Below are 27,845 nucleotides of genomic sequence, written 5' to 3' on the forward strand. Positions count from 1 at the left end.
CGTTAAACCCCATTTCACCTCACCTACAAATGAAGACTCAGTGGATCTTGGGAAAGGCAGGGTATTATCGAACCTAAATTTATGTTCATTCTGTCTACCTTCCAGTCATAAGCGACAGCTGTTTGACCAGTATTGGTCACTTCGAGAGTGGAGTCATCTCTGTCTCCAGCAAAACACTCTAACCCCATTTCAGCCTTCACAACAGTCCCCTCGATGACGTCATCGCACCACGTGACACTATGGCCGGCAAATCTAAGACTTGGGAAAGATTTCGCTGTCGCTTGCGTAATCCTGAAAAGAGATGCCATATATTTACATGTATATTAAGGCGACTATACTTGTCGTAAAAGGTGACAATGCTTGTCGTAAAAGGCGACTAACGGGATCGGGTGGTCAGGCTCGCTGCCTTGGCTGATGCATGTCATCGATCCCAATTACCGAGATCCCAATTGCATGGAGCGATGATCATGATCTCAATCACTGGATTGTCTGGTCGAGACTCGATTATTTACAGACGTAACCAAGCAAGTCAGCAAGCCTGACCATCCGATCATGTTAGTTAGTGCTCTCACGGCTAGCATAGTCGCATTTTAAGGCAAGCATGGGTTCTACCCCGGATCTGCAGGGGTCAGCGCGATGTAAAACCTCATTAGACCTAACCTATTCTGTACCCGGGCAGGGGAGGTCGGGTAGACTAGTGGTTAAAGCGTTAGCTCGTTAGCGTTAGCACTATTCCAGCAATATCACGGCGGGGGACACATTGTACCCATGTCGGGATTCGAACCCGGGTCTTCGGCGTGACGAGTTAATGCTTTAACCACTAGGCTACCCGACCGCCCCTTTGAATTTTAGGGGTGGTCGGGTTGCCTAGTGGTTGAAGCATTCGCTCGTCACGCCGAAGACCCGGGTTCGATTCCCGACATGGGTACAATGTGTGAAGCCCATTTCTGGTGCCCCCCGCCGTGATATTGCTGGAATATTGCTAAACGCGGCGTAAAACCAAACTCACTCACTCACTCACTCACTCACTGCACCCGGGCCTTCACGGGCGTAATCATGTAGTGGTACTCACGGTGCTTGTGGAGGTGGTGGACTGTAATGACTTGTCTGTGTTCCGCACTCAACTTTAGTGGTGGTGTGAAATCCACGACCTGTTGTACAGATCTCCTGAAACCTCTGAAGATGTGAAAAAAAGTAATTCTAATTACTAGTGTAACTATGGAATACTTTAAGGGTGTGTTCACTCACTTTGTAGCTGTGTATGACAGAGTGAGTGAGTGAGTTGGGTTTAACGCCGCTTTTAACAGTATTCCAGTTATATCGCGGCGTGTCAGCTTAATGTGGGAGGAAAACCCGAAGTGATGCAGGTCTCAGACGTTTACCACTTCGGTGAAACCCACGAGCACGGGTATGGTGCTGACAAACCTAGAAACATAATCGGGGCGAACCGGGATTCGAACCCACAAGCATAGGTTTCTGGCGTGCCCAAGGGACGCAACTCTGCACAGCGAATCGCGGCGCCTTAGACGACTGGGCCACCCGTTCCCCCGAATACTATAAGGGACATTGCCACGTTGTCATACATGTTGACGTCGTTTTAGCACATTTTAGATGGGGCGACAATGCGACAAATTTAACGTTGAGAAACTTCGCGTTGTAGCCATTAGGAAAAACAACAGAAATGGTATTTAAACGCGACACTGCGACAATTAGTTATGCTGGGGTTAATATATTATTTTTCGCATGGTTTCGTAAAGGAGAACAACGCGACAATGCCCCTTCTAGGACTCCATAAGTAACAAAGACAGCGAAAATACTACTTGTAGTGAGAGACTACATTGATTTATTTTACTAGTGTTCACTAAACACATCACGCTTGTAAACTTTATTCCGTTTTCAAACTTTCAAGCACAACCAACATCACTCAGTGATCAGTGTATTCTAATAACTACAGTAAACTACGTTTATACCTAACACGCTTATAACGAACTGACGGATATAACGAGCTTAGTTTTTGTCCCTAAAATTTGCTGCAGTTATGCTGTATATATGCTCATAACGAACTACGGTTATAACGAACTAAAATTAGTGGTCCCCTTGAGTTCGTTATAACCGTAGTTTACTGTAGTTTAATGACAGCAGAGGAGACAGTCGTCTGAATAATATTGTCGACACGATTCTGACTATGCTAACCTAATATCGGGAATATGGTTAAACATTATTCTAACGTGGATTTGGAAATTACTCGATTCTGATTGGTCAACCAGAGCCTATTAAACCACAATTAACAGCTAGTTTGACGGCCCCATCACCACGGAAGCAAATAATCATAGAATAGTACATTCATTTTTTCAGTCATTGTCAGTTGGCGTATTTAAAAAATTATACCAAAAATTATAGGTTACAAAATGTAGAGTTACGGTTACTTTAAAATTCAAAGGGGCGGTCGGATAGCCTAGTGGTTAAAGCGTTAACACGTCACGCCAAAGACCCGGGTTCGATTCCCGACACTGGTAAAATGTGTGAAGCCCATTTCTGGTGTCCCCGTCGTGATTTTGCTGGGATAGTGCTAAAAGCGGCGTAAAACCATACTCACTCACTCAAAATTCAAAGGAAGTGAGGCAATACATTTTTGTGGAGAAAACACGATAGAAATCAACAAAGAGAATGAATTTTAAGTTTTGGGGACAGCTGAGAGCTTTTCTTTTCACTCAATATATTTGCCAGCACCAAAGAGCTCGCGCTTTCTTTAGTCTTCAGATAAACATACTGAGCGTTCGATTTCAAATTTCATTTAGCGCGGTTTAATCTACAGGTAACTAGCTCTACATTTAAAACACAGTGTGTTAACCTCCAGAATATATAATTCAGATAGGTAATGCTTTATATATACATATTATTGATAACTACTTTTTATAATGCATTCTCCCGGTTGTTAATGACAGATCTGACGCGAGGAAAACTATACTCACTGGGACATTGGGGATAGGATCGAGCGTGATTCTGTTGGTCTTGGGCGGGACGCAACCTGGAATAAGAGTTCGTGTTCCAAGGATTGCAACAACATTATTATATAATAAACCTTAGATAAACGTGTACCGCTTCCGTGGTCTAGTGGATAGAGCGTTTATCCGGAGAGTGAAAGGTCCGGGGCTCGATCCCCGGCCACGTCATACCAAAAGACGTTGAAAGATGGTACTGCTTGTTACCCTGCCTGGCGCTCGGCAATAAGGGGATAAAACAAGGACTGGTCGACTCGTGTGCTTGTACTAGTCGGGATTTAATGGCGATTTTATAGTACCAGCCGAATGAGACACCATGCCGCAGTTTAACATGAATACCCCACTCAGACATAGTATACTGATTCCGAGCCGACCAGCCCCTTAATGCCGAGCGCCAGACAGGGTAACAACAAGTAACATCGTTTAACGTATTTTGATATGACGCGGCCGGGAATTGAACCCCGGACCTTCTGCTCTCCGGCCCACGCTCGACCACTGGACGTAAAGATGAGACTTTAAACACAGGAACGACGAAATGATGATACTCTTGATAACCGAGTACTACTATTTCGCCGAGTACAGTTTTTTTTTTCAATTCATTCTTCCTCCTCAAACTTCAAAGTATAGTCTCCCTGCTTCTCATTGTTCGAAGTGCAGCCTGCTCACATCATTAAAAACAACACCCGTAGAATAGGTCTTCAGCAACCCGTGCTTGGCTCCCCGTGAAGATCCGGGGTAGAATAGGTCTTCAGCAACCCGTGCTTGGCTCCCCGTGAAGATCCGGGGTAGAATAGGTCTTCAGCAACCCGTGCTTGGCTCCCCGTGAAGATCCGGGGTAGAATAGGTCTTCAGCAACCCGTGCTTGTCTCCCCGTGAAGATCCGGGGTAGAATAGGCCTTCCGCAACCCGTGCTTGGCTCCCCGTGAAGATCCGGGGTAGAATAAGTCTTCAGCGACCCGTGCTTGGCTCCCCGTGAAGATCCGGGGTAGAATAGGTCTTCAGCAACCCGTGCTTGGCTCCCCGTGAAGATCCCGGGTAGAATAGGTCTTCAGCAACCCGTGCTTGGCTCCCCGTGAAGATCCGGGGTAGAATAGGTCTTCAGCAACCCGTGCTTGGCTCCCCGTGAAGATCCCGGGTAGAATAGGTCTTCAGCAACCCGTGCTTGGCTCCCCGTGAAGATCCGGGGTAGAATAGGTCTTCAGCGACCCATGCTTGTAAAAGGCGACTATGCTTGTCGTAAGAGGCAACTAACGGAATCGGGTGGTCAGGCTCGCTGACTTGGTTAATGCATGTCATCGTACCCAATTGCGTGGATCGATTCTCATGATGTCAATCACTGGATTGGCTGGTCCAGGCTTGATTATTTACAGACTCCCGTCATACAGCTGTAATATTGCGGCGTTAAACAACAAACAAACATACGAACGCTAGAAGCAATGGAGACAATGAACGGACACCACGTTAATGCAGTATTACCGTTCTCCCTTTGCATAGCTTCCGACACACTCGGGAAGTCGGTCACCCGCCTGTATCCTCTCTGTGACCGGGTGAGGCTTGTGCTGTCGACAAAAGGAAACGTTTTGTTTACTGAGGAAATACTTCAATATTTGATCAGCGCCTAATTATACTACTACTAATACTACTACTACTACTTCTACTACTACTATTATTATTACTACTACTTCATAATATTACTACTACTACTTCTACTACTACCACTTCTGCTTCTACTACAATTACCACCACTACTACTACTACCACTACTACCATCATCACTACTTTTACTACTACCACTACTTTTACTTCTACTACTATTATTATTATTATTATGATTATTACTACTACTTCATAATATTACTACTACTACTTCTACTACTACTACCACTTCTGCTGCTACTACTATTACCACCACCACTACTACTACCACTACTTTTACTACTACCTCTACTACTACCACTACCACCTCTACTACTACCACTACTACCATCATCACTACTTTTACTACTGCTACTACTACCACCACTTTTACTACTACTACCATTATTATTATTATTATTACTACTACTTCATAATATTACTACTACTACCTCTACTACTACCACTACTACCTCTACTACTACCACTACCACCTCTACTACTACTGCTACTACTACTACTTTTACTATTACTACTTTTACTACTACTACTACTACTACTTTTACTACTACTACTTTTACCACTACTACTACTATTACTACTGCTGCTGCTACCACCTCTACTGCTACTACTTGCACACCTCTACTTCAGGTTATAAATTGGTCCCCAGTACCCGACACAAGCCGTAATGGATAGGTTGGTCTAAATCGGTGATTTGGATGACTGCGTGTCACAATTGTACCTCGACGGCATCGTTGCTCATAATATCAATCACTGAATTGTCAGATACAGGCTCGATAATTTACAGTCATTTTGCTGGAATCAGACAGTGTGGAGATAAACGACGAACAAAACTAGTAGTAGTAGTAGTAGTAGTAGTAGTAGTAGTAGTAGTAGTAGTCATCACAGTGTATATTATTAATACTGTACTCACAAAAGCCCCATATCCTCATCTCCCAGAACATCCGGCTGCCCCCAGAATCCTGTTCCTCTGGTTCCTGGAAATAGACCATAGATCTCTGCATGAGTTCACTGGCATCGAGTACAACATGGAGGATGTCTTTACTTGTCAAATAACATGCTGATCTCGTCTTGTGAGCTGCCTGCGAGGCAAAAGTGTCACTTGCCTGTCGCTGAGATTTTGCATGGAGACTGGATAGTTTTCATCTTTAGCTTCAAAACCAGATATCTTTTTGAATAAAACGATGAGCCGAAATATTTTTTTTGAAAGTACCGTTGCACAAATATCTTTTTTCGATAACATCCCCACCCACTCCTGCCCAAGAATATCGAATGGTCGGTCCCTTAATGCCATTGATGAAGACAGAAAGTAGTTCACTCAAGTGATTTGTTTTCGTTTGTTTGTTGTTTAACGCCGCACTCAGAAATATATTCCAGTTATATGACGGCGGTCTGTAAATAATCGAATTTGGACCAGACAATCCAGTGATAATATCATGAGCATCGATCCATGCAGTTGGGATCGATGACATGCATCAACCAAGTCAGCGAGCCTGACCACCCGATCCCCTCAGTCGCCTCTTACGACAACCACAGTCGCCTTTACGGCACGCATGGTTGCTGAAGACCTGTTCTAACCCGGATCTTCATGGGTCGAGTGAAATATCGATGTTTGATTTGGTGCTTGATACAATATTCCATCACAAAATATATTATACTAACTGTTATTAAAACATACTACATATATGTTATAACACGTGACATTACTGATGCTGCTCTAAGTTTATCAAGACTCATCAATGGCATAATACTGCGTGAATTTCCATTTCAAAACAGCACTGAAGTAAACAACACACTCGAAGCTGGGGCCAGGGTGGCCCGGGTGGCCAAGGCGTCTAAGGCGCCGCAATTCGCCGTGTAGAGATGCGAACCTTGGACACGCCAGAAAAATGATCGTTGGCTCGAATCCCCGTTCGCCACAATCATGTTTCTTGGTTTGTCAGCACCATTCACCAAAGTGGTAAACGTCTGAGACCTGCATCACTTGGAGATTTCCTCCCACGCTGACACGCCGTGATATGACTGGAAGATGGTTTAAATCACCGTTGAACACAACACACTCACTCATTCACTCACTTTGTAGCTGTGTATGACAGAAGCTAGAGCAGATTTCATTGTTTTAGGAGGCATATTTATGCGCTTTGCAAACAATTTATACTACTTAAAAGAAGTTAAAGAACGCCCGATCTTTTCATATAACAAGTCCCTTTGTCAAGAAGTTAAAGAACGCCCGATCTTTTCATATGACAAGTCCCTCTGTCAAGAAGTTAAAGAACGCCCGATCTTTTCATATGACAAGTGACTCTGTCAAGAAGTTAAAGAACGCCCGATCTTTTCATATGACAAGTCCCGCTGTCAAGAAGTTAAAGAACGCCCGATCTTTTAATTAGACAAGTCCCTCTGTCAAGAAGTTAAAGAACGCCTGATATTTTCATATGACAAGTGACTCTGTCAAGAAGTTAAAGAACGCCTCATTTTTTCATATGACAAGTGACTCTGTCAAGAAGTTAAAGAACGCCCGATCTTTTCATATGACAAGTGACTCTGTCAAGAAGTTAAAGAACGCCCGATCTTTTCATATGACAAGTCCCGCTGTCAAGAAGTTAAAGAACGCCCGATCTTTTAATTTGACAAGTCCCTCTGTCAAGAAGTTAAAGAACGCCCGATCTTTTCATATGACAAGTCCCTCTGTCATGAAGTTAAAGAACGCCCGATCTTTTCATATGACAAGTGACTCTGTCAAGAAGTTAAAGAACGCCCGATCTTTTAATTTGACAAGACCATCTGTCAAGAAGTTAAAGAACGCCCGATCTTTTCATATGACAAGTCCCTTTGTCAAGAAGTTAAAGAACGCCCGATCTTTTAATTTGACAAGTCCCGCTGTCAAGAAGTTAAAGAACGCCCGATCTTTTAATTTGACAAGTCCCGCTGTCAAGAAGTTAAAGAACGCCTGATTTTTTCATATGACAAGTGACTCTGTCAAGAAGTTAAAGAACGCCTCATTTTTTCATATGACAAGTGACTCTGTCAAGAAGTAAAAGAACGCCTGATTTTTTCATATGATAAGTCCCTCTGTCAAGAAGTTAAAGAACGCCCGATCTTTTCATATGACAAGTCCCTTGGTCAAGAAGTTAAAGAACGCCTGATCTTTTCATATGACAAGTCCCTCTGTCAAGAAGTTAAAGAAGGCCCGATCTTTTAATTTGACAAGTCCCGCTGTCAAGAAGTTAAAGAACGCCCGATCTTTTCATATAACAAGTCCCTCTGTCAAGAAGTTAAAGAACGCCTCATTTTTTCATATGACAAGTGACTCTGTCAAGAAGTAAAAGAACGCCTGATTTTTTCATATGATAAGTCCCTCTGTCAAGAAGTTAAAGAACGCCCGATCTTTTCATATGACAAGTCCCTTGGTCAAGAAGTTAAAGAACGCCTGATCTTTTCATATGACAAGTCCCTCTGTCAAGAAGTTAAAGATCGCCCGATCTTTTCATATGACAAGTCCCTTTGTCAAGAAGTTAAAGAACGCCCGATCTTTTAATATAACAAGTCCCTCTGTCAAGAAGTTAAAGAACGCCCGATCTTTTCATATGACAAGTCCCGCTGTCAAGAAGTTAAAGAACGCCCGATCTTTTAATTAGACAAGTCCCTCTGTCAAGAAGTTAAAGAACGCCTGATATTTTCATATGACAAGTGACTCTGTCAAGAAGTTAAAGAACGCCTCATTTTTTCATATGACAAGTCCCTCTGTCAAGAAGTTAAAGAACGCCCGATCTTTTCATATGACAAGTCCCTCTGTCAAGAAGTTAAAGAACGCCCGATCTTTTCATATATCAAGTCCCTCTGTCAAGAAGTTAAAGAACGCCTGATTTTTTCATATATCAAGTCCCTCTGTCAAGAAGTTTAAGAACGCCCGATCTTTTCATATATCAAGTCCCTCTGTCAAGAAGTTAAAGAACGCCCGATCTTTTCATATAACAAGTCCCTCTGTCAAGAAGTTAAAGAACGCCCGATCTTTTTTTTATTTGACAAGTCCCTCTGTCAAGAAGTTAAAGAACGCCCGATCTTTTCATTTGACAAGTCCCTCTGTCAAGAAGTTAAAGAACGCCCGATCTTTTCATATGACAAGTCCCTTTGTCAAGAAGTTAAAGAACGCCCGATCTTTTCATATGACAAGTCCCTCTTTCAAGAAGTTAAAGAACGCCCTATCATTTCATATATCAAGTCCCTCTGTCAAGAAGTTAAAGAACGCCCGATCTTTTTATATAACAAGTCCCTCTGTCAAGAAGTTAAAGAACGCCCGATCTTTTCATTTATCAAGTCCCTTTGTCAAGAAGTTAAAGAACGCCTGATTTTTTCAAATAGGTATATTAGTTAATATGTCAAGAAAGAAACTACAGTCATGTGAATAGAAAAATTCGCCTTCGTTCGTTTGGACAGTATGTCTATTTCAACGTTGAGAAAAGAAACGACGTAGGCAACTATATTTATTTTTTCTGCGTAAGCTCCACACATCGGTATTTCGATGTATCCAGGGATGATAAGGAGCCCTCCATACTGGTTCTTGTCAGGAATTGTGCTGCGTGACTGTTTAGATTGGTTAGTTGGTTGGTTTGATGTTTAACCCGCACTCAGCAATATTACAGCTATATGACGGCGGTCTGTAAATAATCGAGTCTGGACCAGACAATCTAGTGATTAATATCATGAGCATCGATCCACGCAATTGGGATACGATGACATGCATCAACCAAGTCAGCGAGCCTGGCCACCCGATCCCGTTAGTCGCCTCTTACGACAAGCATAGTCGCCTTTTTACGGCAAGCATGGGTTGCTGAAGACCTATTCTACCCTTCTATGTATTCTATGTCTTTTATGTGTGTACAAGTATCAAAAAAGGTCTAAAGGTCTTATGTTATACCAACAAAAATATATTTAAAGGATTTGACATTGCCTTTACAAAACTCCCACCCTCACCTGTCGCCAGTACGCCATCAAGGGTTCCCTCCCATCGCAACAATCTCCGCTTGCTGCAGGTCCTGGAGTCTCCCATGATCACTTCCGAGGGCTCCCTTCCTGTGATCGCTGTAATAATAATAATATTAATAATAATAATTATAATTATAATAATAATAACAATAACAATAATAATAGTAGTAGTAGTAGTAGTAGTAGTAGTAGTTATAATAATAATAATAATAGTTGTAATAAAAACAATAATAATAGTTGTAATGATAATAATAATAGTTGTAATAATAATAACAATAACAATAATAATAGTAGTAGTAGTAGTAGTAGTAGTTATAATAATAATAATAATAGTTATAATAATAATAATAATAATAATAGTTGTAATAATAATAATAATAATAATAATAACAATAATAATAATAATAATAATGCCAACAAACTGGTGAGCAAAAGAAACTATACACCTCTCAGTGAATTTTTACATATGTTTAATTTTCAATTGAAAATATCTTAAGATAGCGATATCATATTCAAAACATAAACTGTCCTGGAGCTTAGTACGCACCCAAAGTATACGTTAACGTGGTTTCATTTTCACAAATATAATTTGATTTAAAACTTTTAAAAATTAAAAAAATATTCGCATAACGTACTGCTGATGTGTATCTTTGATATCATGTTTAGAAAAATCCACAAATATATTTATTCGGTAATTTTATTTCCACATTTCCAAATTGGTAAGGGTCAAATTAACTTCTTACCCCAGACTTCATTGAACTAGTATATATTTACAGATAATTATCCAGACACAGACACATTTTACAAACTGTTACAGGAATTAGTGATCTGGTTAAATAGACAAACTCAAATTTAATAAAGTTCTTTAAGTTTTGAATTTTAGGGGGGAAAAACAGATATACTTCCACTACCACTACCACTACTACTACCACTGCCACTACCACTACTACTACTACTACTACTACTACTACCACTACCACTACTACCACTACCACTACCACTACTACCACTACCACTACCACTACAACTACTACCACTACCACTACCACTACCACTACCACTACTACCACTACCACTACCACTGCTACTCTTGCCCCTTGGTTAATGAGACAGAAGGACCTACCAATGATATTTGCCCTCTGGCGTTCTCTGTCAACCAGCATGTCTCGCCAGTACTGCTGCGCGCGAACCTCTTCTACATTCGGAAGAGGTCGGGGCTTGATGAGGTGGTATCTGTTGGCAGGGATGACCTTTGGTGCCTCGGACGTGAACCGGACAAGCGGCTGAAGTACATAACAAGATTATGCAATGCAATCACGCAAAGCTGGCCTCGTGGTCTCATCATAAAAGTTAAGAAACGGGGATTTTATAGAAAGAAAGTCGAATGCAACATCGTAGGCATAGACCAGTGGAGACCAACGTCAGTTGCGACAACCGCGTCAACCGCGTCAGTCGCGTCAACCGTGACGTTCGCGCCGTGTGTGAAAAATCTACGGATTTGACCAGAAGGAAACTTGGAGATGTACTATCACTGAACAAGGAAAACTAAAACTTTACTTTCAAATCATAAAAATCTGGAATTTGTTTACAATCTGACAGGGGTGGTCGGGTATCCTAGTGGTTAACGCGTCCGCTCGTCACGCCGAAGGCTCGGGTTCGATTCCCGACATGGGTACAATGTGTGAAGTCCATTTCTGCTAAAAGCATCGTAAAACCATACCCACTCATTACAATCTGACAGACCATCTCCCAAAATGTTAATGAGATTTTACGCTGCTTTAGCAGTAGTCTTGCAATATAATGGCAGGGAATGGCTTCACACACTGTACCCGTGCTGGGAATAGAACCCGAGACGTCAGCTTGGCTTGAGAAAGCATTAACCACGAGACTACTCGACCGTTCCTACTTCCCCAAGACGAAATACCTCTTTCACCTCTAGTAATAATAGTGGCGGTCGGGTAGCCTAGTGGTTAAAGCGTTTGCTCGTCACGCCGAAGACCTGGGTTCGATTCCCGACATTGTGTGAAGCCCATTTCAAGCGCCCCTGCCTTGATATTGTTGAAATATTGCAAAATGCGGTTTAAAACCATACTCACTCACTCGCTCTAGTGATAATAATGTCTATATGTTACAGTCAATCTGCAAAATGACTGAAATTTTTGCTTCGTCAATTTACACCAAAATATTTCAGTCATTTATTTTTCCGTCCGATTGACTAAAAGTTGACTTGCTGATGCATGTCACCGTATCCATATTGCCTGGATTGATGGTCATGATGTCAGGATTGTGTGGTCGATTATATACAGACTGCCGTCATATAGCTGGAATATTGACAACAGCACAATTATTTTGCAACATCAATTCAATAAAAGAATTTTCAGAGTTGCTTTTTCATATATTCAGTCAGAAGACAACATTAACGAGAAGAAATGTACCTCGGATTTCTATTAATATTTTATTAATTCAGTTCTGAAATAGAGACTGTTCACAGTCTACACGTTACTGGTTACCTTATTCGACGTCACCACGTGCGCCACTCCCCGCCTCTGCGCTTCCGCAATATACATCTCCACACTTCCCAGAATGCTGTGCGGTACGACACGCCCACTTTTATCAAGCCGGGGACCCTCATGCGCTGAAAACACGAGAACATATGTAGTGGAAGTTCATGTTTGAAATGAGGCTTTAAAAGCATTTGTCTCCCTTGGGGATTCCTCGTAAGAAAGGACCGCCTCCGTGGTCTAGTGGTAGAGCGTCCGCCCGGAGAGCGGAAGGTCCAGGGTTCGATCCCCTGCCGCGTCATACCAAAAGACGTTTAAAGATGGTACTTGTTGTTACCCTGTCTGGCGCTCGGCATTAAGGGGCTAAACAAGGACTGGTCGGCTCGGAGTCAGTATACTGTGTCTGAGTGGGGTATCCATGTTAAAATGCGGCATGGTATCTCAGTGAGCTAGCACTATAAATCGGCATCAGTCCGGACTAGTACAAGCAGCCACAGAAACACATACACGTACATGCACGTCGCTATATAAATGCAATAATCTTGGACGCGACGTTAAACCCAATTTCACCTCACCTCACCTCCTCGTAAGGAAGAAAATAGGTCCCCAACAACCTTGGCCTAAGAGGCGATAAAATCGATGGGGTGATCAAACTCAGTGACTTGGTTGATTGCATGTCATCGTATCCCAATTGCGTGGATCGTTGTTCGTGATGTCAATCACCGGATTGTCTTGGCAAGATTGGTTATTTACGGACCGCCGTCATATAGCTGGACTATTGCTGTGTATGGCGTTAAACAACAAACAAACAAAACAAATCAGTCCCATTCTGATCTCCAGCGTGTCCGGCTTGTCCCACGACCGATTCGGAAAAAAGTCGATTGCCTGCGGTGGGACTGAAGGATGGATAGACGATGGACAGCGTCCACAACAATGCCATAATCTCACCTAGACTTCGGGCTGGTAAACTAAAATCGCTTTGTTTGTTTGTTGTTAAACAACGCACTCACCAATATTCTAGCTATATGACGGCGGTCTGTAAATAATCGAGTCTGGACCGGACAATCCAGTGATTGCCATCATGAGGATCAATCTAAGCAATTGGGATACGATAACATGCATCAACCAAGTCAGCGAGCCTGACAACCAATCCCGATAGTCGCCTCTTGCGACAAGCACGGGTTGCTGAAGACCCGGAATCTTCACGGGACTTTATTTGTATTTCTGTGGGACGTACCTGGCAACGTGAGTGGGACCGCCTTGACGTCACTCGGGGCTGGCACCGCCACCGCCACCGACATCCTGGAAAGAGGAATAGTTCGACATCTGTAGATGTGATGACTACACAATGTATCAATACTTCGTGTGAATTGTGCTTTCGTATACTTCTCAACAGACATGAAAGATCACATTACTACTGCATTCTGTCATGGGTCATACATTACATTAAGCTCATTAAGAACACCTGTCGCACTTAAATTATGTTCATGACGATCCTAATTTAACGTGCGACAGTTGCAGCGCAAACTTCTGCAACGAGCTTAATTTGAAGTATTAAAGTTATAGCACGTGTTCTGCAACGAGCTTAATTTGAAGTAATAGAGTTCTAGCACAACTTCTGCAGCGACCTTAATTTGAAGTAATAGAGTTCTAGCACAACTTCTGAAACGAGCTTAACCTGAAGTATTCATTTGTAGCACAACTTCTGCATTGAGACAGATTTGAAGCATAACAGTTTGGACCGACCTCTTCCTGTAGTTGGGGTTGATCCTCCTCACTGTGAACCTGACCAATTTCGCCTTCTTCTCCCGCAACACATCGTGCTGGATCATCTCTTTTCTCAGCTGTTAAACACAGATTTAGAACAACCTCTTTAAGATCGGATTTTGTCCATGGATAGAGGTGAACCCTGAGCGGTCTTTGGCCGCTCAGTCTAAACGTAGAATGGGCCTATTAGATCTCAACTTTCTTAAATCATTCAGCTCGATTTTTTTACCATGTCGATTCGTAAACTTCAATCTTAGCAAAGTAAAACACCCACGGAACATAAATATACACTTAATAGTACACCTTCCCGGGTGTAGACACAGTGGCGCTCAGAAATGACAGGATGTATAACCCATCCAATATAATAGCGCCGCTTTATTTTTTTGCGTCCGCGTTCTTCCCGATTATACTCGTTTTTAGATACACAAATCAGACATGCTTCTCTGAGTGCTCACTTGTACTTGCATTTATAAGCCTCGATCCTTATTGGCTGATTGCAAACTTTTCTTTGAAGCAACTTCCTATTGAGTGTCTGCGCATCTTCAGGAAGATGGGTTTATGTAGGTGAGGTGAAATGGGGTTTAACGTAGCGTCCAAGATTATTGCATTTATATAGCGAGGTGCATGTACGTGTGTGTGTTTGTGTGGCTGCCTGTACTAGTCCGGACTGATGCCGATTTATAGTGCTAGCTCCCTGAAATACCATGCCGCAGTTTAACATGAATATCCCACTCAGACACAGTATACTGACTCCGAGCCGACCAGTCCTTGTTTTAGCCTCTTAATGCCGAGCGCCAGACAGGGTAACAACAAGTACCATCTTTTAACGTCTTTTGGTATGACGCGGCCGGGGAATCGAACCCCGGACCTTCCGCTCTCCGGGCGTACGCTCTACCACTAGACCACGGAGGCGGTTGGTTTATGTAGGAGTAGAACTTTAACAAGACTGCAATTGAGGTGAAACCCAGTCAAATGCAGGCTGAACCATGAACCAGACAGAATTAATACCAGGCAGCAGGTGCGTTTTCACGTGCGATTAGTTGTAACAACTTGCAGCATGCAGCATTCAGCATCCTTATCGTCGTGATTTGAAATCTCGTGCAACCAATCCCAACCATGTTTCATGCGTAATTCAAGTTCCCAGCGATCATCATTAATTCCCAACGCTGTGTTTATACGTGGCCTTAAATAAAGAATCATGGTCTCTGGTATATGTAGTATATTTTTGTAGTCGCGTAGTCGACTCTTACGAACAGTGAGTGGGGAGGATATTTTTACGCCGCTTTTAGCAATATTCCAGCAATATCACGGCGGGGGACACCAGAAATGGGCTTCACACATTGTACCCATGTCGGGTATCGAACCCGGGTCTTCGGCGTGACGAGCGAACGCTTTAACCACTAGGCTACCCGACCGCCCCTTATTAGGAATGGTGATTGACGAATGACTAGAGACATGGTAGATGGTAGATGGTAACTCTGTGGCATATGCTTGCCACAGACGAGTGAACACAAATATTGATTTCTAACCCCGTACAAGCCTTAAGGATACCTATACTATTACTAAAACATGCTCAGGCTAGCAGGCTAGTGTTAACTTCTATCATTAAATTGAAGATGCCATGTTGCCAACCCTCTGTTGGTATACTGGATGCCAGGCCCTGGTATTCCGGATGCCGCAGGGCAGTATTGTGGAAGCCATGAAATGTTTATCTCGCATGATGCCAATATTTCAATACTGAAATTGATTTTTTTGGCAATTTTTCTTTCTCAAACAAAGTGCGACAAATCAATGATACTTAGCCCTAAGCTTATGAGCACCCATGATCATGCATTCTATCTAATCGCAGTCTAATGTATATGCAGCAGCTGTGTACGCTGATATGACTCACGACAGCTGCGGAAATGGTATCTCTATGCTGATCGGTGACATAAAAATAGAGACTCACATGTCAATATGACAAAAAGCTAGAAAAAATACTCGCATCCCTCGCCAATATGACATGTCCGGTTGTGTGTAAGGCAAGAAATATTTACGGTTTTCAAGATCTGCTCCAGAAATTAGCACTACCGCCATTTTCAGTCTAAGTCAAAGTCGTTGCTATTGAAACTCAAAAATTACTTTTTTCAAAATCCCAAACTATTAAAAAGGCACCGGTTTACCACTAGACCTATCTATGGGCTTCACACATTGTACCCATGTCGGGTACCGAACCCGGGTCTTCGGCGTGACGAGCGAACACTTTAACCACTAGGCTACCCGACCGCCCCCCTTACGAACAGCGTAGTTGCATGTTTAGCCCATGACTCACGAAGCAGTTCATGGCTGGTAACATCGGTCGGTCCTGCCACAGGGATGTTGCAGATGGAGTGATACAACGGGGGTCCTGGGGGTGAGAGAGGATTTTGATATTTTGGACCCCTCCCTTTAAAAAATGCTAACTCCCGCCCTTGCGCACCATTGCCGATGTTATGATGCTAGCCAACTGAGGTACCAGGCCGCAGTTTAACATGAATACCCCACTCAGACACAGTATACTGACTCCGAGCCGACCAGTCCTTGTTTTAGCCCCTTAATGCCGAGCGCCAGACAGGGTAACAATGACGCGGGCGGGGATCGAGTCCTGGACCTTCCGCTCTCCGGGCGGACGTTCTACCACTAGGCCACGGAGCCGGGTTTTTGGGGTTGTATTTTTTTAATTTTTTTTTTTTTTTTTTTGGGGGGGGGGGGGGGGGGGGGAGAGGGAGGCGGGGGCGGGGTTGTTGTTTTTTGGTTGACATGTTGTTTGTTTTCTTATGATGACGCCAAGGTGCTCACCTTATCCAAGCCAGGGGCAGCCTTCAATTGAGCCAGCATCTGATCCCTCATCGCCTTCTTGACTTGTTCAGGCGTGGCGGGCTCTTCTTCCAAAAGTGCATGCTTCTTCTTTTTTCCTCTCCCCCGCCCTGTGTATAAGTGAGTGAGTTGTGTTTAACGCCGCTTTTAACACTATTCCAGCTGCATCACGGCGTGTCAGCTTAATGGGGGAGGAAAGCCCGAAGTGATGCAGGTCTCAGACGTTTACCACTTCGGTGAAACCCACGAGCGCGGTGCTGTCAAACATTTAGGCGAAACTAGGATTCGAACCATTGATTATAAGATTCTGGCATTTCTAAGGGACACAACTCCACAATACAATACAATTTTTCATAGACTTACAAAGGCTCCTTATACACTTCACCTCAAGATCGGGCTTCGTTGCTGTGATGATATATATATATATATAAGGAATGATATGTAATATTTTACACACAATATCTATTTTGGGACACGCCATTATAAAACAGTGACATCGTATTTTGAACCGGCATCGTAGGTTTATGGTGTGCCCAAGGGACGCAACTCTGCACAGCGAATTCTGGCGCCCTGGACCATGTCATCGAGTCCCAATTGCGTGGATCGATGCTTGTGATGTCAATCACTGGATTGTCTGGTCTAGACTTGATTATTTACAGACCGCCGTCATATAGCTGAAATATTGCTGAGTGCGGCATTAAACAACGACGGTCTGTAAATAATCGAGTCTGGACCATATAATCCAGTGACTGACATCATGAGCATCGATCCGAGCAATTGGGATACGATGACATGCATCAACCAAGTCAGCGAGCCTGACAACCCGATCCCGTTAGTCGCCTCTTACGATAAGCATAGTGCCCTTTTACGGCAAACATGGGTTGCTGAAGACCTGTTCTACCCCGGATCTTCACTGATCAGTTCAAGTAGTGAGTCTTATTGCATATGCTACAAACAAAACGTAACCGATTCGTGATACAACTATAGTAATATGAAAGAAACGGGTGTTCTTTTGAGTTGTGTATATATATTACCATTTCAAACTTGCCATTATAGCCCAAAGTACACGTGTAAATAGGTCAGTACAATAATTATTCTTTGCATCGATCCGCTTTATTCAACAGATGTTCAGCGCGTGTTCATACGAAGCAGTCTGATAAATGTGCTGCCATACACTGTAATGCAATACTGATTTAATAGAGGGATGTGTTGTTAACTGCGTGCACTAGGCACGTTAAGGTACAGACGTTTCCGACCACACATCCAATGCAATACGCGTATGTTTCGGACATCATAAATAAATTGGAAGCGAAGACAAATCAAACAAGGCTGAGGCGGGGGAGTGAGTATATCGAGGTTTTTGTATGTACATGAAAATTGAAAGAACTGATTGTTAAATTTGATTATGTATATTTAACCATCAATAATTCCTGCAACTGTTTGTAAAAGGTAATCTGTGGCTGGGTAATTTTGTGTAAAAATATATTAGTTCAATGAAGACTGGGGTAAAAAAATGAATTAGCAACAACATGACCCCTGCCATGTTTCAAATGTTGTATTTTGTGCCGGAAAAATAGCAAATTTATTGATTTTCCGGTTTGATGACTGAAATACCGATCAGCAGCTGTGTACTGTGCGATTCTTTTTTCATCTTTAAAAGTTTTAAATCAAATCATATTAAAAAATTAAAACATGTAAAAGAATTTTTTCACTGCCGACTAAGCGTCAGTACATCTAAATGTTTGGCTATAATATCGCTCAGTTCAAATATTTTCAATTGAAAGTCAAACATAATATAAAACTGAGATGTTTAGTTTCTTTTGCTCCTCAGTTTAGCTAAATGACGGAATGGCTTTTTTTCGCTTTTAATATCTGTCTTTTTATCTATATAATTTAGCTCCGGTAATTAATCTATATCAAGCTAATAACATTGTAAATAAATTCTAACTCCAATGAAACAATCGTATCAAAGACAGACGGTGTACCTTGTCTTATATTTCGTGGCCAATAGAACAATGTAGGTTTGATATTAATTTTATGTGTATATCTTCCATAATTTATCATCAGTGTAAACAGAAATAAATCGATATATTCATGTTTTCACAACACCAGTATGTACTCAACGTCGGTAGGGGTCACTCAGACAATAAGAATAAAACGTCACATTTACAACTTCGAATAATGCAGTTCATTTGCATCTGGATTGAATTATTTTATACCCACTTTGACAGTTGTTTATCATGTATTGCACGTGCATGAGCTAAACCACTGGTTACGTTCAGGTGAGTGTTTTGGGTAGTTTTTACATCACCCCCAATCTTGCATTTTTCTTTGTTTTTAAAAAGCGTCCATTTTTCCAGATTCATAAAAGCATCCAATCGTGATCACTGGATTGTCTGGTCCAGACTCGATTATTTACAGACCGCCGACATATAGTTGGAATATTGCTGAGTGCGGCGTTAAACAACAAACAAACAAATACCTAGGTGACCCTTCAATAATGACGCTGAGTAACTTTCTTTTTATTTATAGTTAATAAAATGTTAAGAAAACACTTATTTATACATTTGTAAAAATAATGCAAACGAAGCTACAAGAAAATATTATGTATTTAAATAGTTTTTAAAACTTGTGGAGTCACATAAGTTGAAACGGTTAAGAAATATATTTATACACCTTGTTTGTTATTTATTTGTTCTCTCACGCCGCACTCAGCAATATTCCAGCTATATGACGGCAGTCTGTAAATAATCGAGTCTGGACCAGACAATCCAGTGATTATTATCATGAGCATCGATCCACGTAACTGGGATCGATGACGTGCATCAACCAAGTCAGCGAGCGTGACCACCCGATCCCGTTAGTCGCCTTTTACGACAAGCACAGTCACCTTTTACGGCAAGCATGGGTTGCTGAAAACCTATTCCAACCCGGAATCTTCACGGGTCGATGGACATCATGAGAATCGATCCCACAATTGGGACACGGTGACCTGCATCAACCAAGTCAGTGAGCCTGACCACCCGACCCCGTTTTTCGCCTCTTACGACAAGCATGGGTTGCTGAAGATCTATTCTACCCCGGATCTTCACGGGTCATTTAATACATCTATGATAGCTCACCTGCGTCGGACTGTGAAACACTGCTACTGACACGGGACAGGGATTTCTTCCTGCCCCCCATCCCCGAGTCGTTGGCGGATGGCACACCGAGGCCCTTGGTGATGGACATAGCCCGCGGCTTCTTCTTCTCGCTCATAGTTCGGTTTTCTTTCTATCACTATCTGCACGTCAGTCCAAAGGCGTGTTTGACTACCGATTGTCGCGGGGTATTGTTGTGACGTCAAAAACCAAAACGATGACGTAGTGTGGTTGTGACGTCACAGTGTCGTGTTTCATTTTATTCTGATTTTTTAAACAAATTCAGCTCAGTTATCAACTCAACATGGAATCATTATGAAGTCGCCATAAAAAATATGCTGATTATATTATAAATATATGCATGAAATTCAGTTCATGATTATTTATTTTATATATATGCATAATCCCGGTGACACTTTTTAGATCTAACCTATTTCAATACGGATCTATTTATTTGAACTTTTGTTATTGTCTGAAAACGTCTGTTTATGTATCGATACATTTAATTTAATACAGTTAATTAATACAGTTAGGATGGTTCGAATGTAGTTTTTATCAAACATAACTAATAGCCAGTGATTTCGTTTACGTTTATCGATTTATACCTGTTCTGGTAATGATTTGAATTTTGTAGCGGCTAGCAAATGGTGTAGTTATCTGCCCCTGATAAACTCGCGTTGCGTCCTGACGAACACGCTCTGGACGGTTGTTTACAAGGAAGTCGCTGATAAACAACGATCCAATGAGGGCGTATCATGAATTATAACTACGATATCAGGCAACCAAAGGGGTGTTGTGAAGATAGGCTGTTGTTGGATTTTAGCGAGGTTTGTTGCCATTTTGAAAACTAGCATTCTATGTAACGATAAGCTAGGTTTTGTTTTAGGCCTCAAGCCTACGAACGTGTTATGATTTATGCATCAGGTGTTTGCTACGTGTGCGCAGTATTGTTTTGAAACTTACTCTGACGATTGAACTCACTAAATGTGTAATGTTGCATGAGTGATTATATATATTGGATACTTTGCTGGTCGCTACCAGCGAATGGTAGGTACCCGTTCGTATCCAACATGAGGGTTACGTTTAAACCGACGATACATCTCTTTTACACTGCTGCCATTAGAAAAGTAATTATTAAGTTGCAAAATGACTCATCTGTGTAACCTGTAGTACCGTATTCGACGTAATAAGCGCCCACGGCGATATTTGCTAATATATTGGCTAGTGAACAATCCCAATTAGCACCCCTTCCGATTAATCAATGTACACAAGACTTATTTTTTCGCGTATAATAGGCACTCGTGTGTTATATGTACCCTTAATTATTCTGGAAAAATATATCTGTCGTACATAAACATTTCAGGCTGTCAGCATAAACCACGAAATTTATCTTTCAACTGTTTTTTTCACCAAAATAATATTCTAATAAGAGCCCACTACTACTAATTTTGAGAGCGGCCTGGGCGCTTATTATGTCGAATACGGTATATATATATATGGGTGCTAGGTAGGGCTGAGACGGGAGGGGTTACTCAGGTACTCGTGTCGAGTGGGTACTGAGTAGGACCCAGGTGCCCCAGGCCTATATATTTTGTTTAATGACAAAAATTATCTACAACGCCATGGTTACACTACATGTTCTAATGTTCTCATTTCTTTCTGACTATGCACACATTCTTTCTGACTTTTATATGGTTAAATAAAGATAAAACTTAAGTCAACTTCAGTGTATGCATGACCAGATCATTTCATAGTGTACCTAAATACTTTTTGCCAGGGCTCTGGTAAAAAATTTCCCAATTGGACATTTTGTACCCTACTCTTGAGACCTACAGCGGGTACCCAGGTAGGGTCGGATAATAGGGGGTGGGTACCCGGGTAGTTAATTTGGACTTGTCCCAGCACTACATTCTACCTTTTTCACTTCTACTAGTTAACGCATTGGGAGGTTCATTGAAACTTCCCCTTTAGAGTCGTACAAACTATAGGTAGCCTAGCCAACAGGACCACAGCCACAGAACAGTCCCTTGTGGTTCAGTATTACCAAAGACATACATATACTGAACAACAAAAGTTCCTGTGACACTGAATAAGATTTAATGCAAAGTTATGTTTTTTACCAAATCTGAAACAATTTTGGTTTGCAACAGATAAAAGACTCCTGTAAGTGTTCAAATGGTTTAATTTCCCATACTGACTTAAGAAAATGCGTGATTTCATAAAAAAACATGAACATGCCAATATGTCAATTTACAAATCAATAGCGTGTGTGTCCGCCGGCCAGGGGACACAAGTCGAGCAAGATGAGGCCGGGCGTTGTTGAAAGGTAATGCCTGGGCCATGACAATGCAAAAACGGTAGAACAACAGGGTTGATGATGTCATCGCGGTAGTGCTATCCATTGAAATTTCCCTCTATCACTATCAAACGGATCTTCTGTCTTGCTGTAATCCCACCCCATACCATAACGCTGCTGCCCCCGAACCGATCTTCTTCCATGACACAATGATTGATGTAAAGTTCACCTCGCCGCCGGTACACTCGAATCCGTACATCGCTGTGGCTGAGGTGAAAACGAGATTTGTCAGTGAATAGAACTTGTCCCCACTGCATTGCCGTCCAGCGTAGACGCTGTATGTACAACTGTAGACATGCTAGACGGTGGTTTCCTGTCAAAATGGGACGTCTGGCGGGTCTTCTGGCGACAATCCCTGCACATCTGAGGTGACGACGTACGGTTTATGAAGATATTCGTCGAGGCCAGGGATGCATCTTGCAGTCACTGTTGCTGGCTGCAATCAATTTTGTAGGTGTGTTGTTCGAATCCACTTGTCTTGTCGATTATTGGTTACACATGGCCTGCCACACCGAGGATGGTCTCTGACTGCATTCGTCTGTTGCCAACATTGCCATAAACACCAAATGGTGTTTCTGTGGATGTTAAATTATCTTGCAACATCACATTGACTCGATCCTGCTTCAAGCATACCAATTGATCACAGACGCTCATTTTCGGACAGGCGTGGCATTTCGTAATGTTGAATAATTGCGTAATTTTGTTGTTTTTCTGAGTGGTTGTTGTCAGCACGATGCTAAACAATGCATATGGAATCCCGTTAACGCACATGATTTTATACCAATTCTTGGGTAGTGAAATGCATGGGGCTTGCATAAAAGTCAACTTTTGCTTGGAATGCATGCTTTTCTGTAGCAGTTGCATTTTTTGTGACTTGATTCCATACATGTACTAAAATATTGAAAACCAGACTTTACTTGTTTGAAAAATACACTGAAATATTGGTGTCACAGGGACTTTTGTTGTTGAGTATATATATATATATACGTCTTTGGTATTACTCTTAGCAGGATTGTTAACAAACCATCCAAATTATTGCTTGTTTCCAATTTTATAATTTGTCTAACTTTATCCACTAGTCCGAAGCCTGTGTCTAGTAAAATTCTGTTTGGTCTATAGTAACCTACATGGTAAGGGATGGAAATAACCGAAAACATCTACTCGCCTGAATAATGATAACATGTAGCAATACCCCCAAAATGTTTGAAATTCTACTAGCCTTAGGATACCATTAACATTAACAAAATTGGTCTTGACGAGAAGGTTGGTGTGAGCAATGAATTAGTCCTATGTAGATATTAACCGAGGGATACAGTCCTCATCCGGGAAATATTGTTCCACAGCAGAGACCATATACTCACCACAGGAATCAATACTCCTGGTTTATCAATTCCCCCAGAACAAATGTTTGTTGTAAGATGGGACTAACGGGATCGGATGGTCAGGCTTGCTAGCTTGGTTCATGCATGTCATCGTATCCCAATTGCATATGTTGATGCTCATGATGTCAATCATTGGATTATGTAGTCCAGATTATTTACAAAATTTTCTCCTCCCTCCCTCCAAACCCATGAAGATCCAGGTTAGAATTGGTCTTCAGCAACTCATGCTTGTTGTAAAAGGCGACTAACGGTCAGTCTCGGTGACTTGGTTGATGCAAGTCATCGTATCCTAATTGCGTGGATCGATGCTCGTGATGTCAATCACTGGATTGTCTGATCCAGACACGATTATTCAGTGTTCCCGTTAACCGGTAATTACCAGTTTTTTACTTAGACCGGTAATTTATGTTACTGCCAGTCCCTGTGGACCGGCAAATATAGCATCTTAGCATCTGTTGTTGAACAAAACATTGACGATATTCATATAAGTATATATTTTCGAACAAAGTCAACTTGTCAGTTGACTTCTTGGTTCCCCTTGTCTGTTTTTAGTGCTATTAAATATCAAATATTCAAGGTTAAATATATATTTGCAGTGATTTAGTCTTGAAATATTAAAAAAAGAGTTGAAAGAATTAAAACCAGGTAATTTTCATACGTTTTTTCATTTGTTGAAAGTTGGGACTGACAAAAATTAGGGGGGACTGGTAATTTTTAGAGTTGCCAGTCGTGGTGGACTGGCAGTTTCAAAAGCCAGCGGAAACACTGTTATTTACAGACTACTGTCAGAGCTGGAATATTGCTGAGTGTGGCATTAAACAACAAAACCTCCAAATCACTTCCTCACTCTGCCTGAAGGATAGCACTGATGTTGATGCTGTGGTTTCAGATGGAGATCCCGGACCTGGCCATTACATGGACAGACTCCAACATCTGGTTCGGACTTGCTGCGTTGTGGTTAACTCCTTTCACGTGGAATGTTGTAAGTACGCCAACCTGTTACTATGTGATGACTGATCCAGAGTTCCAGATAAGCTTTTGGTGTTGTGGGTATTTTACCCATGCATTTTAAAATCATTGGGTATCAGTAATTCTATCTGGGTATTCAAATTTCTGTTACCCACTAGTTTTTACACATGTGGGTATTTAAATTAAATATTTAAAAACACTATTCATCTAGTCCCTGCAAACTGGTGTCGTGTGGGTTCGAGAGCTTTATAGGACTCAAAAATACCACGATACTTCCATAAAAAAGTATGATGGCAAATGATCATGATGTGACTGTCATCGGGGAGTTTGGCAAGGTTGACGGAATGCCCGTTTATAATTTCAAAATAAGTTGCTGATTTGCTAATCAAATACGCAGGGTTACTTCACAATATTTTGATGATACACACAAGTTTTATTTTTGTAGCGTATCTGTAATGTTCGTTGCGTATTTGATACGCTTGGATTTGATTTTACTGCATATTTCTGCATATCTGAAGCGTATTTTACACAGATACACAGCTTATCTGGAGCTCTGACTCATCCCACCTTACATGTCAGGGCTAGACATCAGTGAAGTCTTCATGCTCTTGTGGCTATCCCATTTAAGATATACTTCATTATTTTTTCACATGCCCTAAGGCCTTTAAAAAAAAATAGGTTTGGTTCCTATTACGTGGAAAAATAAAAGAGGGTAGGTAGAAAAATTATTTATATCACACAAGTTGAGACGCCCAACGCTAACACCGTATTTGTGTGTGCGTGATTCCCGTGCACCCTTTCGAGTTGAGTTGATTGGTTCAACTGTGTCATATGGCCCTGTGACGCAGGGGTAGCATTATGCAGATGGCTGTTTCAATGAATGCTCGTTCCACCCATGACGAACAGGTCTGGTTGTTGATGAAAAATAGTGATAGCTAAATAGACAGATTTTTTATTCATGCACCGATTGTCTTTACATGTAATATCCAGTTATGTATAACTGTTTAATAATCTCATACCAACTTTGACTGGAGTAGGTCCAATAGTTTTTCAGATATTGTAGTAGAGGTCGGTACCTTAAATTACCTTCCAGACTATAATAGTTTGGGATTTTGAATTAATCAATTTTTAGTTTCAATAGCAACAACTTTGACTTTGACTGAAAATGGCGTTTGTGCTCCTTTCCGGAGCAAATCTTGAAAACCATACTATATTTCTTCACCAAACTTGGTACATAGATAGGTCAAGTGATAAACCAGTGCCTTTTTAATAGTTTGGGATTTTGAAAAAATAAATTTTTGAGTTTCACTAGCAACGACTTTGACTTAGACTGAAAATGGCGGTAGTGCTCGTTTCTGGAGCGCAGATCTTGAAAAACGTACAATATTTCTTGCCTAACACACAACCGGACATGTCATATTGGCAAAGGATGCGAGTATTTTTTCAAGCTTTTTATCATATTGACGTGTGAGACTCTATTTTTATGTCACTGATCAGCACAGAGATACCATTTCCACAGCTGTCGTGAGTCATATCAGCGTACACAGCTGTCGTGAGTCATATCAGCGTACACAGCTGTCGTGAGTCATATCAGCGTACACAGCTGTCGTGAGTCATATCAGCGTACACAGCTGCTGCATACACATAAGACTGCGATTAGATAGAATGCATGCTCATAAGCTTAGGGCTAAGTATCTTATTGATTAGTCACTCTTTGTTTGGAAAAAATCAATTAATTGCCATAAAGAAGTTGTTCATCCATAAATCTTATCCTTACTTAGTATGTAATCAAACAAACAGTTGTGTAAGCAAATAGACAGTTGTGTTCATTCCACCTGGGAAAGGGCCTCCCAACATAATGTATTCCTTGATGAGTCAAATAATGGTATACATTATTGGACTACCATGGAATTGGAATATTTAAGGTTTTGTTTGTTTTTAAAAGGGAAATAAAAATGAAATGTGCGGCAAACTTTATGATGTTGGCAGTGCCTGAGAACCAAGACCATTATTTTTTTTAGCCTAAGTTTTGCAATGATGCTATATACTTAAAACTATCATAACTGTTAGATAACTTAACCTAACGTTGATGAGTAAGGATAAGATATATGGATGAACAACTTCTTTATTACTATTAAGAGCGACATTTCGGTGTAGGTTCTAACACGGTTATCAAGCAAGTGTGTTAGAACCTACACCGAAACGTTGCTCTTAATTGTAATAAAGAAGTTGTTCATCCATAAATTCTTATTCTTACTTAGTACTCCAACTTCTAAATGCCTATCAAAGAAACTAACATTGATGGTCGTTCTATTCATAAAATATACTTTATACATAAACTATACTGAACAACAAAAGTTCCTGTGACATTAAATAAGATTTAATGCAAAGTTATGTTTTTTACCAAATCTGAAACAATTTCGCTGTGCAACAGATAAAAGACTCCTGTAAGTGTTCAGAAAATGCGGGATTTCATAAAAAAAACATGAACGTGCCAAAATGTCAATTTACAAATCAATAGCGTGTGTGTCCACCTCTGGTTGCAATGCAAGCAACACATCTTCATCTCATGGAATGGACCAGGTGTCGCACAAAGTCCTGTGGGATATCTGTCCATATCTGCTGGAGCATGTTTCGAAGTTCCTGGAGTGTCTGTGGAACACGTGGTTGACGTCGAAGGCGCCGAACCATCTCATCCCACATGTGCTTGATTGGTGAGAGATCAGGGGAGCGGGCCGGCCAGGGGATGACTTTCACGTTGTTTTGATGAAGGGAATCCTGAACAAGTTGAGCAATATGAGGCCGGGCGTTGTCATGTTGAAAGGTAATGCCTTGGCCATGACGATGCGAAAACGGTAGAACAACAGGGCCGTTGATCTCGTCGCGGTAGCGCTGTCCATTGAGATTTCCCTCTACCACTATCAAATGGGTCCTCTGTCTTGCTATAATCCCACCCTATACCATAACGCTGCCGTCCCCGAACCGATCTTCTTCCATGACATAATGATTGACGTAACGTTCACCTCGACGTCGGTACACTCGAATCCATCCATCGCTGTGGCTGAGGTGAAAACGAGATTTGTCAGTGAATAGAAGTTGTCCCCACTGCATGGCCGTCCAGCGTAGACGCTGTATGTACAACTGTAGACATGCTAGACGGTGGTTTCCTGTCAAAATGGGACGTCTGGCGGGTCTTCTGGCGACAATCCCTGCACATCTGAGGCGACGACGTACGGTTTGTGAAGATATTC

At 41.7% G+C, this 27,845-nt stretch overlaps 2 protein-coding genes across 3 annotated transcripts in view; one reads left to right on the top strand and one right to left on the bottom strand.

Moving 5' to 3' along the window:
• Window positions 1-20,082, bottom strand: part of LOC124117200 (MYCBP-associated protein-like) — a 33,637-nt gene extending 13,555 nt beyond the window's left edge. The window contains exons 1-12 of the mRNA XM_048380753.1: window positions 19,870-20,082; window positions 16,730-16,857; window positions 13,892-13,989; window positions 13,383-13,447; window positions 12,155-12,279; window positions 10,768-10,927; window positions 9,633-9,740; window positions 5,572-5,635; window positions 4,479-4,561; window positions 2,973-3,028; window positions 1,073-1,176; window positions 99-291 (exon numbers count right to left, since the gene is read on the bottom strand). Of these exons, the coding sequence (XP_048236710.1) occupies window positions 99-291; window positions 1,073-1,176; window positions 2,973-3,028; window positions 4,479-4,561; window positions 5,572-5,635; window positions 9,633-9,740; window positions 10,768-10,927; window positions 12,155-12,279; window positions 13,383-13,447; window positions 13,892-13,989; window positions 16,730-16,857; window positions 19,870-20,005 (1,320 nt within the window). The 5' untranslated portion in view covers window positions 20,006-20,082. The remainder of the gene's footprint in view (window positions 1-98; window positions 292-1,072; window positions 1,177-2,972; window positions 3,029-4,478; window positions 4,562-5,571; window positions 5,636-9,632; window positions 9,741-10,767; window positions 10,928-12,154; window positions 12,280-13,382; window positions 13,448-13,891; window positions 13,990-16,729; window positions 16,858-19,869) is intronic.
• Window positions 20,083-20,564: 482 nt separating this feature from the next.
• Window positions 20,565-27,845, top strand: part of LOC124117201 (phosphatidylethanolamine N-methyltransferase-like) — a 28,044-nt gene continuing 20,763 nt past the window's right edge. For both annotated transcript variants that reach the window (XM_046478964.2, XM_048380795.1), the window contains exons 1-2: window positions 20,565-20,714; window positions 24,515-24,607. In XM_046478964.2, coding sequence (XP_046334920.1) covers window positions 20,643-20,714; window positions 24,515-24,607 — 165 coding nt within the window. In that variant the 5' untranslated portion in view covers window positions 20,565-20,642. The remainder of the gene's footprint in view (window positions 20,715-24,514; window positions 24,608-27,845) is intronic.

Source organism: Haliotis rufescens, unplaced genomic scaffold (assembly GCF_023055435.1).
Source record: "Haliotis rufescens isolate VD_foot unplaced genomic scaffold, xgHalRufe1.0.p SCAF_33, whole genome shotgun sequence".
Taxonomy (NCBI): Eukaryota; Metazoa; Mollusca; class Gastropoda; order Lepetellida; family Haliotidae; genus Haliotis; species Haliotis rufescens.